The sequence below is a fragment of the Sturnus vulgaris genome, chromosome 13 (genome assembly GCF_052056855.1).
Source record: "Sturnus vulgaris isolate bStuVul1 chromosome 13, bStuVul1.hap1, whole genome shotgun sequence".
NCBI lineage: Eukaryota > Metazoa > Chordata > Aves > Passeriformes > Sturnidae > Sturnus > Sturnus vulgaris.
The window spans coordinates 17,927,068-17,943,859 of NC_142255.1; the positions used below are offsets into that span (position 1 = coordinate 17,927,068).

At 45.4% G+C, this 16,792-nt stretch overlaps 1 protein-coding gene across 1 annotated transcript in view; it reads right to left on the reverse strand.

Annotated features, from left to right (window-relative positions):
- Window positions 1-5,330: 5,330 nt before the first annotated feature.
- The window catches only part of CHSY1 (chondroitin sulfate synthase 1), a 73,375-nt gene continuing 61,913 nt past the window's right edge, over window positions 5,331-16,792 (reverse strand). Inside the window, exon 3 of the mRNA XM_014874582.2 lies at window positions 5,331-7,159. Within this exon, the coding sequence (XP_014730068.1) occupies window positions 5,567-7,159 (1,593 nt within the window). The 3' untranslated portion in view covers window positions 5,331-5,566. The remainder of the gene's footprint in view (window positions 7,160-16,792) is intronic.

Below are 16,792 nucleotides of genomic sequence, written 5' to 3' on the forward strand. Positions count from 1 at the left end.
TTTGCTGGCATCAGTGCAGAGTCAGGCCCTGGGATGAAGAACAGCTGTGCCCAATACCAGCATCCCAGTCTGGGGCATGGCCTGAATATTTTTGGGGGGTGGGAAGCATGATGTAGAGGCAAACCACTGGTTGCATCCCATATCCAAGATCCCATATCCTGATGCTCACTAAGGACATTTTGGGGCCCCAGCAAACCCCTCCATGTGCAGGAAAGCAGGGAATATTGCAGCTCATTCTGCTAGGAAAGGAAAGAAGGGCTGGCTCTGCCTCGTTTCACACAGGGCCCTGGACAGTGGGCAAGAATTGTTGTAATTTGATATATTAGAGCAAAATCTCATCTCTTGTGCCCCCAGGACAGGGTGGGGGCAGGTGAACATCGACACACCAGCTGGATGCTCCACCGGGGGCTCTCAGCTTCAGTGTAAGGAAAAATAAGGTGATCTTTAAGGGAGGTGGGGAAACGGGCAGCGCTGGCTGCTTTGTATTCTGCTACCGACAGGACAGAGGAAATTAGTTTTCTTTAAGCAAGCTTTAAAAGGACAGGAAATATCGTGGCTATTTCGGGCTGTCCTCGGCTTACCCCTGCCGGCGGCGCTGGGATGGGAGCTGGGTCGGGCTTAAGGCAGGTGGAGGAGGGTGAGGATGGGGCTGCGGATGGAGATGGGAATGAGGAGAAGGATGGAACCAGAAATGGGGTTGGGGATATAAGAATGGTGCCAGGGAGTGGGCTGGGGCTGAGCTCACCTGGGACAGGTGCTCAGCACTGGGGGAATCACTGCCAAGCGATTGGCAATCCCCAAGCCATGAGTGGAACATCCACAGCGATTCAGGTTTCCCAGGGCCATTATTCCTACCCCAGCACTCAGAACCATCCTGGCAGAGCCAGTGTTGGCACAGCAAACAGCCTTTATCAGCCCCATATCCCAACCTGTTTGCACTGGAAGTTTGTTTTATCATGGAACCACTTTAAACTGTGCCCCTTTTGGGAGCCCTCTAGGTGAAAAGTCAGTAAACCAGAGGTGGTGTTACTCCTTTGTCTTCTTTTTCGAAAAGGTGGAACAGGATCCTGGCAAAGTCCTCTTGACACCCCCCAGCCAAACAGGGAGGAACCCCAATTTCCAAGAGACTCCAGCCCAGCCTGCTGGAAATGTTGGAGCCGATTCAGGTCAATTAAAGTTGAGGTTTTTATTGAATTAAAGTGTGAAAGTAAACACAGCCAGCCCAGTATTTGGGCTGTTATTTTTTTGATGTTAATTTTTTTCACCCCACTCATAAAATTGATTTAGAAGGTGGTAAGGATTCCTGGGTTAGAGGAGACCTGAGAAATGGTTCTGGAGCTTGGAAAGGACATGGACACGTTTCTTACACCTGGGAAAGTGTGCAGCAGTTCGGACGTGAGGAATGAAAGTGCTTCTGGCAGCAGCAGCCAGGTAAAATCCAGGAACAGAGTTGGAAAGGATTCATCATGGGATGCACTGCCTTGGCTGGGGAGCCCAGGTTGTCTCCAAGGCTGCCTAAGCCTGGGAAGGAGGTGGCTTTTGAGCTCCAATTGGGATCAAACCCCTGAATTTGCTCTGGTCAGCACAATAACTCACATTGGCAGAATCCACTGGGTACAGAAACATTAATTAGAACAGATCCCACGTGGGCAGTGTCCCACCAGCCCAGGGATCACCAAGGCCAGAGCAGAGGAGGAGCCTGGTGGGGCCTGGACCTTCTCTCCATTTTTAATGCCACGACAAGATTTTCTTTCCAAAAAGCTCCCGACTGCGGCTGTCTGTGCAAGCCGAGTATTTTTAGCAAGTATTCATGTGAAACAGCTCGGGATAATAATTTGCAATGTAAAGTTAGAGGCTTCCACAAAAACTCAGAGTAAGCAGATTTGGGTCAGCAGGACTTTGTGCTGATTTTGCTGAAAGGAACCATCCAGCCAGGTCCAGGGGAGCTACATGGGGCTGGAGCTGGTCACGGAGTTTTCTGGGTAATAAACCCTCACTGTGCCCACAGGATCAAAACTTGAATCCCTCCCTGGATTGTGACTCTGCAAAGTTACAGATAAATGTTTCACATGTAAATAGTCACATCCAGCACAACAGTCACCAGGAGTACTTGCTGCCTTTCTGGACTCACATTTCCCCCCTGCCTCATTTTGCCATCAATGATCCTTGAGCAGGAGGGAACAGCTTTTAGAAAACAGCATTAATAAATCCAGCTCCTCACCCAGGGGTGACCACAGAGTGAAGGTTTAACACCATGTGCCAGGGACTGCAAAGCTCTGTTTGGGTGGGAGTTTCATTGCTGTGAGGATGCCCACGGCCAACTCAGCATCCAACCCAGGTTACCTGCACCAGATTAACGAGGGAAAGAAGTGTCTCACATTTTTAATTGTTTTAATAAAGAAGAGAAGCATCTCTATAGGTAGGACATGACTGGGCACCACATCCTTCATTTTCAGGATGACACCATCTCATTTTCTCACACCTCTGTGACCCAGAGGAAAACCTTCTATGATTTTCTTGCTTCCTCAGCACAAAGGAAACTTCTGTCCAAAGCAAACAACCAGAGTAAATTGAGGATGAAATGTTCCAGCCCCAGAAGGGACTTTTGTCAAGGCTGGGTTAGCATCTACCAGCTGATAATTTCCACCTCTGTCCAGTTCCTTACAACTGGGGCAGCAAATGCCACATATTTTAATATAAAATGGGGTTTATGTGTTTAGACTTTGTCATAACGGGTTATAATTAAAATTTAACTTTAAAATGGACTACTTTTAAGCTGTAAGTCCATAAAATATGTGATCAATTGTGATGTGAGGCCTCAAGGGCTGCCTGCAAGCTTGGTGCAAAACTCACTTTTAATAGGGATTTGGTAACAGAATTAGAACTGCAGCAGCTGAGAAAAAAACCCCAATACCAGATGGGAGCTGTTCACTAAATGGCTTTTTCCAGTTCCATACATTCTGCTTTTAACAGCTGTTATGGGCTAAAAAAAGTCCAGCATAATCATAAATGTTAATAAATACAGTACAAGTACAGGGCTTTTTTCCCTCTGTTTTGCTGCCATTCTTTGGGGTTCATATTCTTTAAGCTCCTTTCTGTTCTGTACCACAAATACAAGTTGTTTGGGGGTTTTTTTGGGTTTTTTTTCCCTTTCCCTTGGGTGAAGAAACACCTCTGCAATCCCTAAGATTCTTGCTTTGGGACTTAATTTTGTCCTCACACCAATAGTGAACAACTCCTAGAGCTATTAAAAAATAAGTGCTCAACCCACTTAATCATTATTTTCACTGTGTTTTGAATACACAAAATATTAGGGCACCATGCAGCCTTGTCACTGTATGCATTTGAAACACTTATGGGTATTTTCAGGCAGCAGAAGTACTTTAAACATTTTCATGAGGAAAAAGTCAAAACCAGGGAAAGGCACAGCTCATCAGCACCAGACCCTGATGAATGGGTTGGTTCTCCCTTCCCCCAGAGCCAAGATTTAAGCACTGAGCTCATCCCAGGCCAGAACACAACACAGAGGTCAAAATCCTTTGGAAGAGAGAGATCCTTTCACCTGGACTTATTTCCCAGGGTGTGTTACTCTGTGCCTCTGCTGGGTGGAATGACAGGGACTGACAACATGAGCAGCTCCGATTGCAAATAAAAAAATCTTTATTGCATCTTAGAAGCAAGTCTTAAAAAAAAAAAAAGAAAAAAAAGAGAAAAAAAGGAAGGAAGGAAGGAAGGAGAAAAAAAAAGAGAAGGAAAAGAAAAATTTTCCATGCACCTACATCCTTGGGACTGTCACCAGAAAATGATGAAGACAGTAAGACACAGACTCTATGCTAGCTGCAGTTCATACTCCATACACGTGTAAACAATGGTTATTTCTTCTACTGGAATAGCAATTGCTCTGTAAGATCCCTTCAAACGTGGCAACAACCACCTAAACCTTGGGTTTTCTCCATTCCTTCACTTGCCTCCACTTCCCAAAGAGCAGGCGAAGTGGAACTGAGGGCAATGAGATGAAATGGGGCTGGAGGATACGATAGAAAAATATATTGTTCGCTGGTTTTTATTTTTTGTTTCTGCTGAGCAGGATATTTACAGATTCATAGGTCCCAAGAGATCATCAGCTTCAATGACAATGTCCATTCACTGTCTAAGTCTCAGTGTACAGGGTTCCCTATCTGGCTTTAAGGCACTTTATTTCATGTATTTTCTCTTACCTTGCTAGGTGTTAACTCATAGGGATCACACTTTCCTTGTATTCAGCCTCCTCATCCCCAGTTCCTCTTAGAATACCAAAAAATTCCTAAACTCACTGAAGTAATTCCAAAAATGTTAAAGAAATTTAGGGGGGAAAAAAAAAGATTCATGAAAAAATATTTTAGAAAGTAATCTTTGGAGATCATTTACTGTAAGTATGATGTACACTACCTTATCAGTGAGAAGATGCAATACATTCCTAATATATATATATATATTTACACACACATATATATATATATAAAATATTAAAATGACTAACAGATATTCAAGGAAAGGTCAAGAACCTAAAACAATGGATATTAAATAAATTAACGGTCTAGCAGATACAGGAAAAAAAAAATAAAATCCCAAAACAAAACTAGTAATCAAATGTAATAATTGTTCCCATTAACACCACGTGACGGACTGAACGAATCGATGCGATGGAGCGCGGGACACTCGGTGCAGAGGAGTTTTCCAAGCTTTCCTCAGGGATCTTGGATTGTTCCTTGTGTGCTGTCAGAGATTCCCATTTCCCAGCCCCTTCAGCATTTCCTGGTCACATCCCTCAGCCCTTGGGTGGCAGCTGAGGACAAAACCCAGAACCCAGCAGGGATTCCCCAAACGTTCCGTCCGTCCGCGGACCAAATATCAAACACAACAATTTCTACCAGGACTAATCACGGCTTGTGCTTATTCCTTCCCTTGCCTGCCCATAATAAATGGAGGTGTATTTTTAAATTGAAGTAATCAGCTATCAGGGAAAAAAACCAAACAAACAAACCAAAAAAAAGCCCTCCTGGGATTACCACCCTTTCTCATCGCCACAGCGACTCGGATTTTCTAACGCAATTTGAAAATTAATGGCTAATCCTGAACCAAAGGAGCAGAATCTTTGCACGGTAGCAGTCACACCAAAAACATTTAGACACAGCGTTTTGTCACTTGGCTTTGCACGCTCAGGTCCACATTTACAGATTCCCAGCCATGAAGATGGCAACAGAAATGGTAGGAAACAATCTTTTGTTCATAAGGAAATTCTAATTCAAGTCATATTTCCGCTGATCAGGTAACTCTTAAACAACTATTTTTTTTCTTTTTTTTTGTTTGAAGGCAAATATTGATCACAGTTTTGTTCAAAACCAAAAACACAACAACAAAAAACCCCAAGGGCCTTGTTCTTCTCAAAACGAGTGCTTTGTAAGAAAACAATGATGATTTCTAAAATATATCCTGTGTGGTCTTTTAAAAGTGAATTATCAAAAAACATTTTCCCAAAAATAAATTAGATAATTAAAAAAAAAGTCTTTTCCAGCATAGCTGGACATTAGGCTGTCCTCACTGAGCCATTAGTATTGCTGCTTTTCCCAAAATTTGGGTCGTTTTTTTCAAACCATATTTCAGCCAGCTGTTGTGTGGACCCATATGTTGAAGCTTTGGACCCCAAGCACATTTTATATTGTTTTGGATCAAGATTAGGGTCACAAAAAACAGGGTGATGCACATGGACTACTCCAATTTCTTGGCTTCTGAAAGTTTTTAAGCCAGCTTGAATGACTTTGTTAAATAGATCTACGTCTTCAAGGCCCCAGCCTTGGATGGAGACATCAAAGCCACCTGCTCGAAGAAGGTCACCTTTGTAAATGCAGGTGATACCAAAGCCATAGTTCCTCCAGAAACCTGTTTTCTGAGTGAAGGCAAAATGATTGTCACTAGGAACCTTTCCACTATAAACAATCTTTGGATCATACTGGCTAAAAATGATGGGAAAATATACTTGCTGACCCAAAACTGTATTGGCTCTACACCGCTGGAGGAATTCTGTGGTAAACACTAAGTCAACATCACAGAAGAAAAGTAAAGACTCGTTCTGGAACTGAGAAGATCCGACTTCCAGAGCCAGTGCCCTTGAGAACTCCCCCGACACCGGCAGAACCTGCATGTCAGCCTTGGGGTATTTGGAGCGGTAATCTCTCATCAGCTCAATCTGCTTGGCTTTGTCAGGGTTGGAGTTGGAATTGAAAAGCAGGACAACCAGCTTGACGTTCTGGTTTGGAATGAGGCACGTCTTTTCAAAATTCCCCATGAACCTCGCAAACATGTCGAACCGTCCGGAGAGAGGGATCAGGATGTTGATCTTCTTGTCTTTGAGCTCCTTCCTCTCTGCTTTGGACCTGCTGAGCTGGAAGGGGACAAACATCTTCAGCGAGTTGGAGAGGAAGGACAAGGACCCAGAATCCTGGTTGATTTTGCTGGCCAGCTCTTTGGCGTCCATCTCTTCGTGCTCCATGAACTGGATCTTGCTGAAGGTCTGCTGCAGGTACGCGTGCCTCCTCACGGGGACCGTCATCTTCTTCCCCTTGTGCTTCTTGTAGAGGAGCAGCAGGTCCAGCACGTACTCTGCTCCGTACATGGGGTTCACCCTGCGGTACCCGTACTGTATTTCCTTGAAATCAATGATTCTCCCCCGCGTCTTGGCGTTGGCGTTGATCATTTCCATGACCTGCATCACGATGTCATCCAGCGCCTCGCGCTGTGACGAGTCCATCCCTCTCCGCGGCGGCTGCCCGTCGGCGCCCGAATACAAATATTTCCCCGTGAGAAACTCCCACTCCAGAATCTCCTCCCGGTGGCGGGGCTGGAACCGCATGAAGGAGGGTGGCATGCCCAGCTGCAGGTCCTCCTTGTGGATTTCCGTGTTGCTGTACTTGCTCATGAGCACGATCTCGCGGTGCAGCTGCACGGTGCGGTGCCGCAGCTCGGCGATCTTGCGGCTCAGCATGTAACTGTGCAGCCGGTACTGGTACGGGGGGTTCTTGTTGGGGTGCAGAGTGATGGCTCGGTGGATTTTGCTGTTCCTCAGGTCTCGGATGTAGCCTTTTTTGTTCTTCTCGTAGTTCTCATAAAACAGCTGCTGCATCTGGAACAGAGAGAGAGAGGAGAAGTCAGAGACTCGGCAGTGCTGACCCTGTGAAAGCCCCGCTGGGAGAGAATTCCCCCTCGCTCACAGGGCCAGAAAGCTTTTTGAATAAGCTGTTCTTGGGTTTAGGCACAGGTTGTAGCAATACCAGCTGCTATTCAAGGAAATTAAGAGGATTATTCATTGTAAACTGGTGAAAGAAACATCTATCATGGATTTGGGATTATTACAGCCCATTCTAGAAGTATCACCGGCGGCCAAACAATCCTGCAGTAAGTCGATTGTAAGCTCATTTCTTCACAACAGCACACCATCACCAGGAAAATAACACCGTGAAGTGTTCACTACAAAACTCTCATTATTCATTTGTTTCCCATTGTTTTAATCTTAATAATAAAGAAGAATAAAAAGGGATGCCATGTACATACTAAGCAAATCTGACAACACCTTTTCCATTATATCCAAAAGCTATTTAGGCATTAAAAATCCAGGTTTAGGCATTAAAAATGCAAGTTGCTGAATGTTTTAGTCAAGATACCAAATATATTACCTCAAGTGCTGCAGTGCAAATCTAAGCTGTCACTTTAAAATGACAATGGACAGCAAAGTGCACCTGAGATTCCTAGAGTTCCACAAGTCAGGTAATAAAGGATGCATATGTACACCAGAATAAAAACATCCTTAACGTGGCATTTGCTATTTCAAAACAAGCAGATAGTGAGCTGAGATTAGATTCACAAGTCTTAGGAAAGCAGACAAACCAGCTTTACCATCCTCAGTAGCTCAGGCAGTAGCTGATTATCGTGACAGACAAACCAAGATGGTAATGTGGAAAACAAACTGACAAAAACACTTTGAGACCCAAGGTATACACCAGCTTAGATGGTGGAAATTTAAAAAGACCACGGGCAGATTCTGTGTCACAGCAGAAACGTCGTCAACCTGCCAGAGCTGACACAGCACCTTCATTCAATATGGGATCTAATCTCTGTTACTGGCAATGGAATCTGCCACAGGAAACACAGCAATAAAGCTTGTGTAGAAGGGCAGCAAAGAGAACCCCCCCCCCCAAAAAAAGGCAGGGAGAATGTCTCAAATATGATGGCAATCAAACAGAGCACTAAAAAGAAAATCACCAGCAACTTTCCTTTTACCAGCTGCTCAGAGGCAGCACAAGTCCTGTTTTTATTAGGCCTTGGGTTGCATTTTTCCCATTATTGTGGACAGACACTGAATCTCAGGGATAAACTTACACCTGGGTTTAATTGCTGCTATCTTACCAAGCTGGCTGTGTGCATGCTGAACCTGACATTGGGCGAATCGCTGCCGACAGCACGGAGCAAGCTGAGCCTACTGGGAGCACGGATTTTAATCTGAGCAAATGTAAATCACTGCAAAGGAGGGAGGGAGGGAGGGATTCCAGCCAGGCTGAGAAAGAAAGGACATTTATTTCGTGGGTCACCACCAGTCCCCCACCCCCTTCTCCTCCAAGTTCACCTTCTTCCCGCTCTCCCCAAGTGATCCCTGCTGCGTGCACGCTGTCTGGGAGCAATCCAGGCCAGAGGATGGATGGATCTGCACAGCAAAGCAGCCAGAGGAGAACATCTTGGCCATGGCCCCTTGGCAGGCCTCAGATGAGCTGCTTGTCGAAGATGGATAATATCCCTTTAGAAGTCATGCAAGATTTAAAAGAGCGCTACGGGCAGAGGTTAGCTGGTCTAATCCCACGTCCAGCAGAGTGATCCAAACTGAATGAACCTTGTGCTTTCCCAAGAAACACGTTTTTTCCACTCACCCTATTCTTCAGGGTGAAATGACTATCCTTCATTTGTATCTCTGTATTGTTTCCTCTACTAACAACACTTTATTTTTTTGGTCACTTTGAACCTTCGCTGTTGCTGTGAAGGGCTCTGGGAGACTTTAAATCACACCCACTTAGGGTCAGTCCTGTGAGCACCATTTATTGCAGTGGAGAGCTCTCATGGGAAGAACAGGATCAGTCCAACACTACAGGACCCACTTATTTCACTGACAACACTGATCTATCATCAAACACTATGCATATGTAGAGCTAGAAGTATTAAATGCATGTGGTAACCAATTTCACTGATATTTTAACAACAGCTATAGGCAGAGGATTTTCCAGGAGTACTGTGACATCAGATAAAAATTTTTAAATCACATCATTAGGCTGCCATTATTTAAGGGAAAATTTCAAGTGTTGTTTTGAATTTATAAGACAACAAAATCAAGACCGTGCAGCCTGAATGCATTTATTCCAAAATTGCTACCTAGGGCATTCTGAAGAGGAAACCATGACAAGCAGAAAGGCTTTCAGATTACACAACAAAGTTTAATAGAATACTGATGGGTAGGAAAATGTTATGAAACTCTCCAATGGAAGCAAAGATAGGAACCCCTAGCAAAAGGCATAAATTAAAATTAAGAAGCAAATTTTAAAGCTCTGGCTTGCCACTCAGGAGTAACCTCTTAGGTAGACCGGTTGCCTTCTAATCCTCCTTCCTGCTCCTTCCCAAAACTTGCTTTAAAAACTGAAAATAAAACATATCTCAGCAGCAAGACTTTACTGGGGCTTCAGCACAAAGCAATTTACAACTGAGACATCTTTTAACAGCCACTTTACTCCAGCCAAAAAGGTGACAACTGCCCAAGTCCTGCTCGGCCAACCCTGCGGTGCAGCTAATGAGAAGCACCACAGTAGCCAGGCTTTTATATAATCCTATTTTTCAGGAGAATGCCCTGCAAGGCTGGCACGTTCAACATTTTTCCTTGGAAGTCTCCTGCTCCACGTCCCCCCCCGTCCCCTTGCATTCAGCAGACGGCAGCAGGCACGGGGTGTGCCAGGATCCTGCAGCTCCAATCCCCCTTGGGGAGCCAAGGGACACCCCACACCAGCAGGAAACACAAAGAAGGGTCCTGGAAGGGGTTAACCAACTCCCTACAGAGAGTACAAGGAGTTACAAACTGTTTTTTCACAGAGACACCAAGTGCTGTGCACAGAGTCCAAGTGGCCAGTGGCCAACGGAGCGGTTTAACCCTTCTCGGGCAAGACTGAGACTGTGACCCAGTGCCACAGAAGGGCTGTGAGGTCCAAGGGCTTTGCCCCAGAAACCAGCCCCACATGGATCATGGATTGTATCTGCTCACCCATACCTACAGACTTGCAGGGAACGAGCAGCTCCCTCCACGCCGTTTGACAGCTCCACCAACACTGATTTGCTCAAATCATTAAGGCTCCCCAGCACTGGGTTCAATTACTAACAAGGGCAATGCCCAACTATCAGAAATCACTGCTAATATAATTTCTTACCATATTTGGGTCCAGAACACTATGCTAAATATCACCAATTAGCACACACTGGCTTTTGACTCCATGAGACACTGGAAATCCATAAAGAAAATACAAAATCATAATTAACTCGTGCACATCATCAATAGGTGGGTGGAAGAAGGCCATAGAGAAAGGAATACCTGTGATTTATTTGCTCCTCTCAGTCACTAAACACACACAGGGGGACTGACACAAGCCCAGGACGTGCACGTCTCCCAGACATTATGTGCCAACTTCTCCATGCCTGCTACCAGAGTCTTGAGAGCTGAACTCTTGCAAACTCTTCTTCTAGTGAAACAGGTTTGCTCTATGATTCTTTTTTTTTTTTTAAAAAGAACCTTTCATGGATATTAATTCTGCAATGATTATATTCTAAGCATGCTTTATTCTAGTGCAGAGCACTGAGAGCATAGGGATACAAAGAAGAGCTACTCTTTATTGACCACTATTTACTCTAGACCTGTTGAAGCCTTAAAAACCCTAATGTTCCCCAAACCATTAGAGACTGAATGTTTAAACTGTGGTACAGCTGTTGTGGGCACTGCTGGCTCATGTCCAAAAGACCAACTGAAAGGAGAGAGTGTTACGTTCTTCGTTTTAAATGAAGAAGTCTTTTGCAGGCCAAAAAAAAGTGTACTGGAGAAAATGGACCTTAAAAATGAGACCAGTTTATGCAGAAACTGGCCTGCAGCCACGGATTAGCCCCCGAGGGCTTTCTCTCACAGCTCCAGATTGTGCTACCAGAGCCCAGAAAACACAGCCCCACAAGCCTCACGAAAAGCAATCATGGATAAGACATGTTGTATGACAAGTTTCAAAATGCCCAAGATGGGCTTTAAATACAAAGCCCGGCTAATTAAAAACCCAAATGATGGTTAATGTCACCTAGCTCAGAGCACCTCTGTCAGGAGGAGATGAGGATGTGGGTCCCAGTGTGGAGCTGTTCTCCTACAGGAGCAATGCAGCTGCTGGGACAGCCCCTACCCTGCCCCACAGCTCTGCAGCCAAACCCAGGCAGGATGCTCCTGTCCATCTCCTTCCGAAGATGTGCCAGAGCTGGTGCAAGGGGGCAGCTCCTGGTGGTTGAAGTGAAATTAAAGTATTTCTGTTCCCACATCCCAAGGAACTACATGAAATAACTGTAGCTGCACTAGCACAATTTTGCAATGATTAACCACAACAGATCTTCACTTTCCTGGTTTATACATCATCAATATAGCTAAACTGATGAAAAATTTTGCAAAGGGAAAGGAGCAGCGGGGCTTTGTTCACTGCTGGAGGGGAAGACTGTAGGGACTTCCTGGATGCAACTCTGTGTATTCAGGGTTCTTTCTGTTTAAATCCTGATGCTTTATATCCCACAGCTAAACTGACATGACTGAAGCCACTCCTTCAGACCGTTATTATGGTGGAGACAAATACAGGGAAGTAATGGATAAACACTAATTTCCAGTGAACTTGGCCACTTGTTCATGGCTTTAACCTCCCCAGTTGCCACTACAGGAAAGGATGCAGGAAATGCCACTCAGTGCTGGGAGATCAGACTTCCCTCTCAGCTGGCAAGTGGAGCCCTGAGTGCTGGAGCACGATTAAATGATGTGATTCTTCAGACAAGTTACTTCTCACACAAATTTCATCATGTACTGCTGGTTCACGTTTGCTTTGTTTCATAAAGAGAGGCAGGAAAATCATCCTGAGCAGTCAGTACTCAAAATTTCCATGGCTGACGTAGCAGAGGCAGATCCAGCTGTGAGCTCTGGGTGCAGTAAGCCCAGGCATGCTCTGAAGCAAGAAGTTTATTCTGTATAACACAAATGCCTCTTCTTATATGATCCTAAGTGAAACAGTGCTGGTCTCACTCGAAGCCTTGCAGTGCCTCCTGCACTGCTCTCCTCTCCAAAGTATTCCAGAAAAGAAGCCAAGTACTAAAGCAAGTTTCAAGCACAGCAAACTCAAGGTCATTGAATTCCCAAGGAATCTGTGAATTAGGAGAGTTACTGCTGGAGTTCAAGCTTTTGTGAACCATACCAAGTAGCTGTTTAATTAAACAACTGTTTTTCTCCCAATCCTTTCTTGTTTAAGCAAGTAGAAGAGCTTAAAAATTACTTATTCATTTACAGTTTCTCAAACCAAGTAGCCTTTAAAGTATTTCCAGCTTGGCAAAGGAAAGAAGAAAACCTACAAAAATGAATGGGTCTTCAAAACTGGCATCGAGTACCTCACCTCTGACCCTGAGCTCGACGACCTCATTACCCAAAACCTACACGTGGGAGCAGTCCAAGGCACTTGGGAACTGAGATCCTCCAGCTAGGAAGCAGAGAACTTCCCTCCTCCTGGCCCTGCATGAAACTGAGCTTCATCCTCTTGGTCTAAATGAGGATACAAAAACCAGATAAAACAGAACATGTCAGTTTTGGGTATTTAGGTTTAACTGTGCAAACCTTAGGGGAGCTGGATGTGATTGCAAGGTTTTCGTCCAAAAGGTTCTGATTTGACAGAAACAAAAACAAAATACCACTAAATATTAACAAATGTTCTATGCTACAGCTTAAAGAACCAGAACATTGTAGGTGCAAGTGACTAATTGTCACTGGGATTGCCTGAGAAAGTGTAATCAAAAGTTGCTTCTAGCATAATTTCCAAATTACGAGTCCTGGTGCAAACTGCTGCTCCTCACAAGGCTCGCCCTTGCTCAAGTTGAGCCTCTGACCCATGGGGCAAATGATTCAGCTCTCCCTCTCCAGCCTCTGTCCCAGATCCAAACAAAACCAGGGATACAGTGACTCGCTGCTGATTGCTCAGTTAAAGGCCAGACTCAGGGATGATGCCAAATTACTTGCCCACTGAATCTACTGTGTCTCAGCATTTCTTTTCCTTGTTGTCAACTCCACACTTTTACTCCACAGTACAGGCAGAGCACAAGAAAACTTGTTTTTCATTATGAATTTCAACAGGCCCATGAAAGCCAGAGCCACAGCCTTGTAAGTCTGTATCTGCTTTTTCTCATGCAAAGCGTTAAGATTCCAGAGGAGCAGCACATGACCCTTGGAGGGGAGTTTCTTGGAGATGATGAGCAGAAAGCTTCTGACACCCTGGCCAGTATTTTTTGGATGCTAAAAACTGAGCTAGAGGGATGCAGTCTCCTCTGAACACACACTACAGAAGAGAAGACCTCTTCTGGACTGCTGAGTGATTTTCCACCATGTGTTTTCAAGAAGCACTAATGTAATCATTTAGAAATACTTTTGTTCATGGAATTCAAAGATTCCTATTTGGGAGCTACTTTCCACATCCAGTGGTTTTGTAGGAGCTGCGAGCCATGATGGATGATGAGCCTGGTCCACTTGGCAAGGCTACCAAAAGCTGCTGCTTAAAGGGGAATGGAGAAGAAACCCTCTGCTTGGAGAAATTTCAGCTGCAGCCCAGGCAGCCACCCACCATCTCAGCACCAGTCCAACACCAGAAATGCAAACTGGAGCAGCACAGCCTCTCTGCCAGATTGGACGGGGACAGCAGTGATCCTGCACCACACAGCACCCCAGGTCTCCAGATCTCTGCCAATACCAGATTCTGCAAGAAGCCCGGGGGGAAGCACTGGCTCCAGTGGGTCTGTCTGCAGCATCCCTCCCTGTCAGTCCTGCCCACATGTGCCCTCCAGCACAGCTTTCACAGCTTTCTGTTGCTGCAGGATGTTTCAGGAACCTCCACCCCTGAGCAGGCACATGGAGACAATGTCACAGTGAACAGGGCTGAGGCAGTCACATCAGCACAAAGCTCTGAATCTCTCTTGAGCCTTCACAGGAGATTACTGTGAATTTAATTAGGCAAAGATTCAGCCTCACAATAGCTGCAGTTCTTCCCTGCATGTAAAAAGGTGGGGGTGTATTTTTAAAAAACAGATTCATTTGCAAGGCATTCATCACTTCCAGCTTAAAGCAGAACCATTTTGGATGAGGAAAGCCACAGCCCCCTTTTCAGGGCAACAGACCACACCTGCTGTTTCTGATCCCTTGAGAAGATTTGTGTCAGTAATATACCTTTTGGAAAGGGACAAGAAGGGAGCTGGGAATGCTGAATTAATCTCCAAGACAAGGCCAACTGCTCAACTGCCTGTGTCAAAGCTGCAGCCCCTGAGACCTGCAGTGCCAGAACAGCCTCCAAGTGAGAGAGCATCTTCCATACCTTCATTTCTAAATCCCTCTCTGTTATGCTTTCCTAACAACTGATGGTAAAAGCACTTCTCTGCCAGCCATACCAGTATCAGCTGATGAAAACTGACAGAAAACTGGAGGTACATAACATTTCTGATGCCTCTGCTTGTGAACCCTCCTCCCAGATGCCACAACAGCCACTCCACGGGTGCAGCTGCATTGTGCCTCTGCCAGGCGTGCAGCTTGAAGAAGTGTTGTTGCTCAGGAGGAACTCTTGAAACCTTAGCCCCTTCCAAATTGCTGATGGCCTGTCCTTAGGAGGTGGCAGCTGCACACCACTTCAAGCTGGTGGGGTTATCTGAAACACAGAACCAGCCAGCACTCAAGTAACACTCTGAGAGGGCTCCTTCTGTCCACTTGGTTCTGCTGGACCAGTGTGGCTCCACTCGTGTCACCGGTGTCACCTGGTTTGCAACAGCACAAAGGACAAGATGATGGTGAATCACTGATGGCACATCCAGGCTTGGATTTCAATGAGTGCTCCAACATGGTGCTCTCTAGCTGCTCTCCAGCAGCTTTTTCCAGGGTCATGCTGAGATATCCGTGGCTGGCTGCTGCTCCAAGCAGGGCGGGAGCTGGCAGCATGAGGCAGTGCTGGGCTTCCTGCTCAGGTCTGCTGTCAGCAGTAATCACAGTCACAGAAATCACAGAATATTCCAAGTTGGAAGGGACCCAGAGGGATCACCGAGTCCAATTCTTAAGTGAATGGCCTATACTGGGACAAAACTCACGACCTTGGTGTTATTAGCACCATGCTCAACCAGCTGAACTCATCCCAGTACGCCCCTCCATGGCATCCAGCCATGAAGCAGAAACTGCAATTAAGCTGGATTTAAACGAACATCTCCTTTTACTCCTGTTGGTACAAAACAACAGGCTATGGAGTTCCTTACAGACCTCCCACAGAACCAGTGCCCAGCACAGACACAAGCAGAGGGTTTCACTCTGTTTGTGACACAGGCAGAGGGTTTCACTCCTCTTTCACCCTCCTGTGAGCCCAGAGCGCTTCTTCATCTTCAATCTGGTTTTTCAGCCAGAGTCACCATTTCTGAAGCTGGTTTGAAGACTGCCTACAAGGGCCTGGACTCAATCACCAGCTTTTTTCACACGGGGAACAGCACAGGGTGACGGCTTCCAGGGCTCACCAAAGCTGCACTGCATTGTTCTCAAGTGTCTATATGAAACGCGTGCACTTTTTTTTTCCCCCCCAAAGAATTGTTTAGCAATTGCTCAGAGGAGGGGAGGAAAATAAAGTCACAAACCCTTGTTTCATGTGGAGAAGCCACATGTTTCAGTCAGCTCACGAGGATCCACAGCTGAGCCCTGGCCTGGGGATAGCAGAGCTTTAGAAGGCTGTGATGGGAACAGGCACCGTGCAGTAACGCTGCTGCTGCAGACAGAATTTCCACAGAGAGATGATGATTGCACAAGCGTTTCTGTAGTGCTTGTACCATTACCACGCACGACTTAAAGCCTTCCTGCTCCTCTGTGCTGAGTTTAAAAACAAAATCTGCCCTTTGTCTCACTGGAAAACATATGTACATCATCCAGTGTAGACGTGGCACTGCCAAAACCATTCCATGACAAGGGCTGTGCCTCAAACATTCCTGCTATCTAAAATAAGTGCAATATAAAGTAGTTTGGTTATAAAATATACAGCTCCTTGATCAATACGGGATCAGAAGGCAAGGTTTTGCCCATTCAGAGGGCTGATAAATCTCTCAAGAACTTGCCTTTCATGTCCTGTAACCCAAAAGCAACATAAATTGTGCATTAATAGCTCTAACTACAAAGGTCACCTACTTTTATTGCTTGCTTTGCTGAAGCACAAGGGTAATATATTTAAAATAACTCACTTTTTAGGAGAAAGCAGTGATTTACTAATTATTCATTTGGATAGGGTTGGCAGGGTGGGTGCAGATTCAACACCCTGGAAAGAAAAATGGTGAAAGAAGGGAAGAGGGGTGAGAGAAGGGAAAAGGTTATGAAAGAAGGGAAAAGCACTGCTGCACATGCACAGCTCTGGGACCAACCAGCTCCTCTGCAGCTTCACATATGCTCAGAACTAGA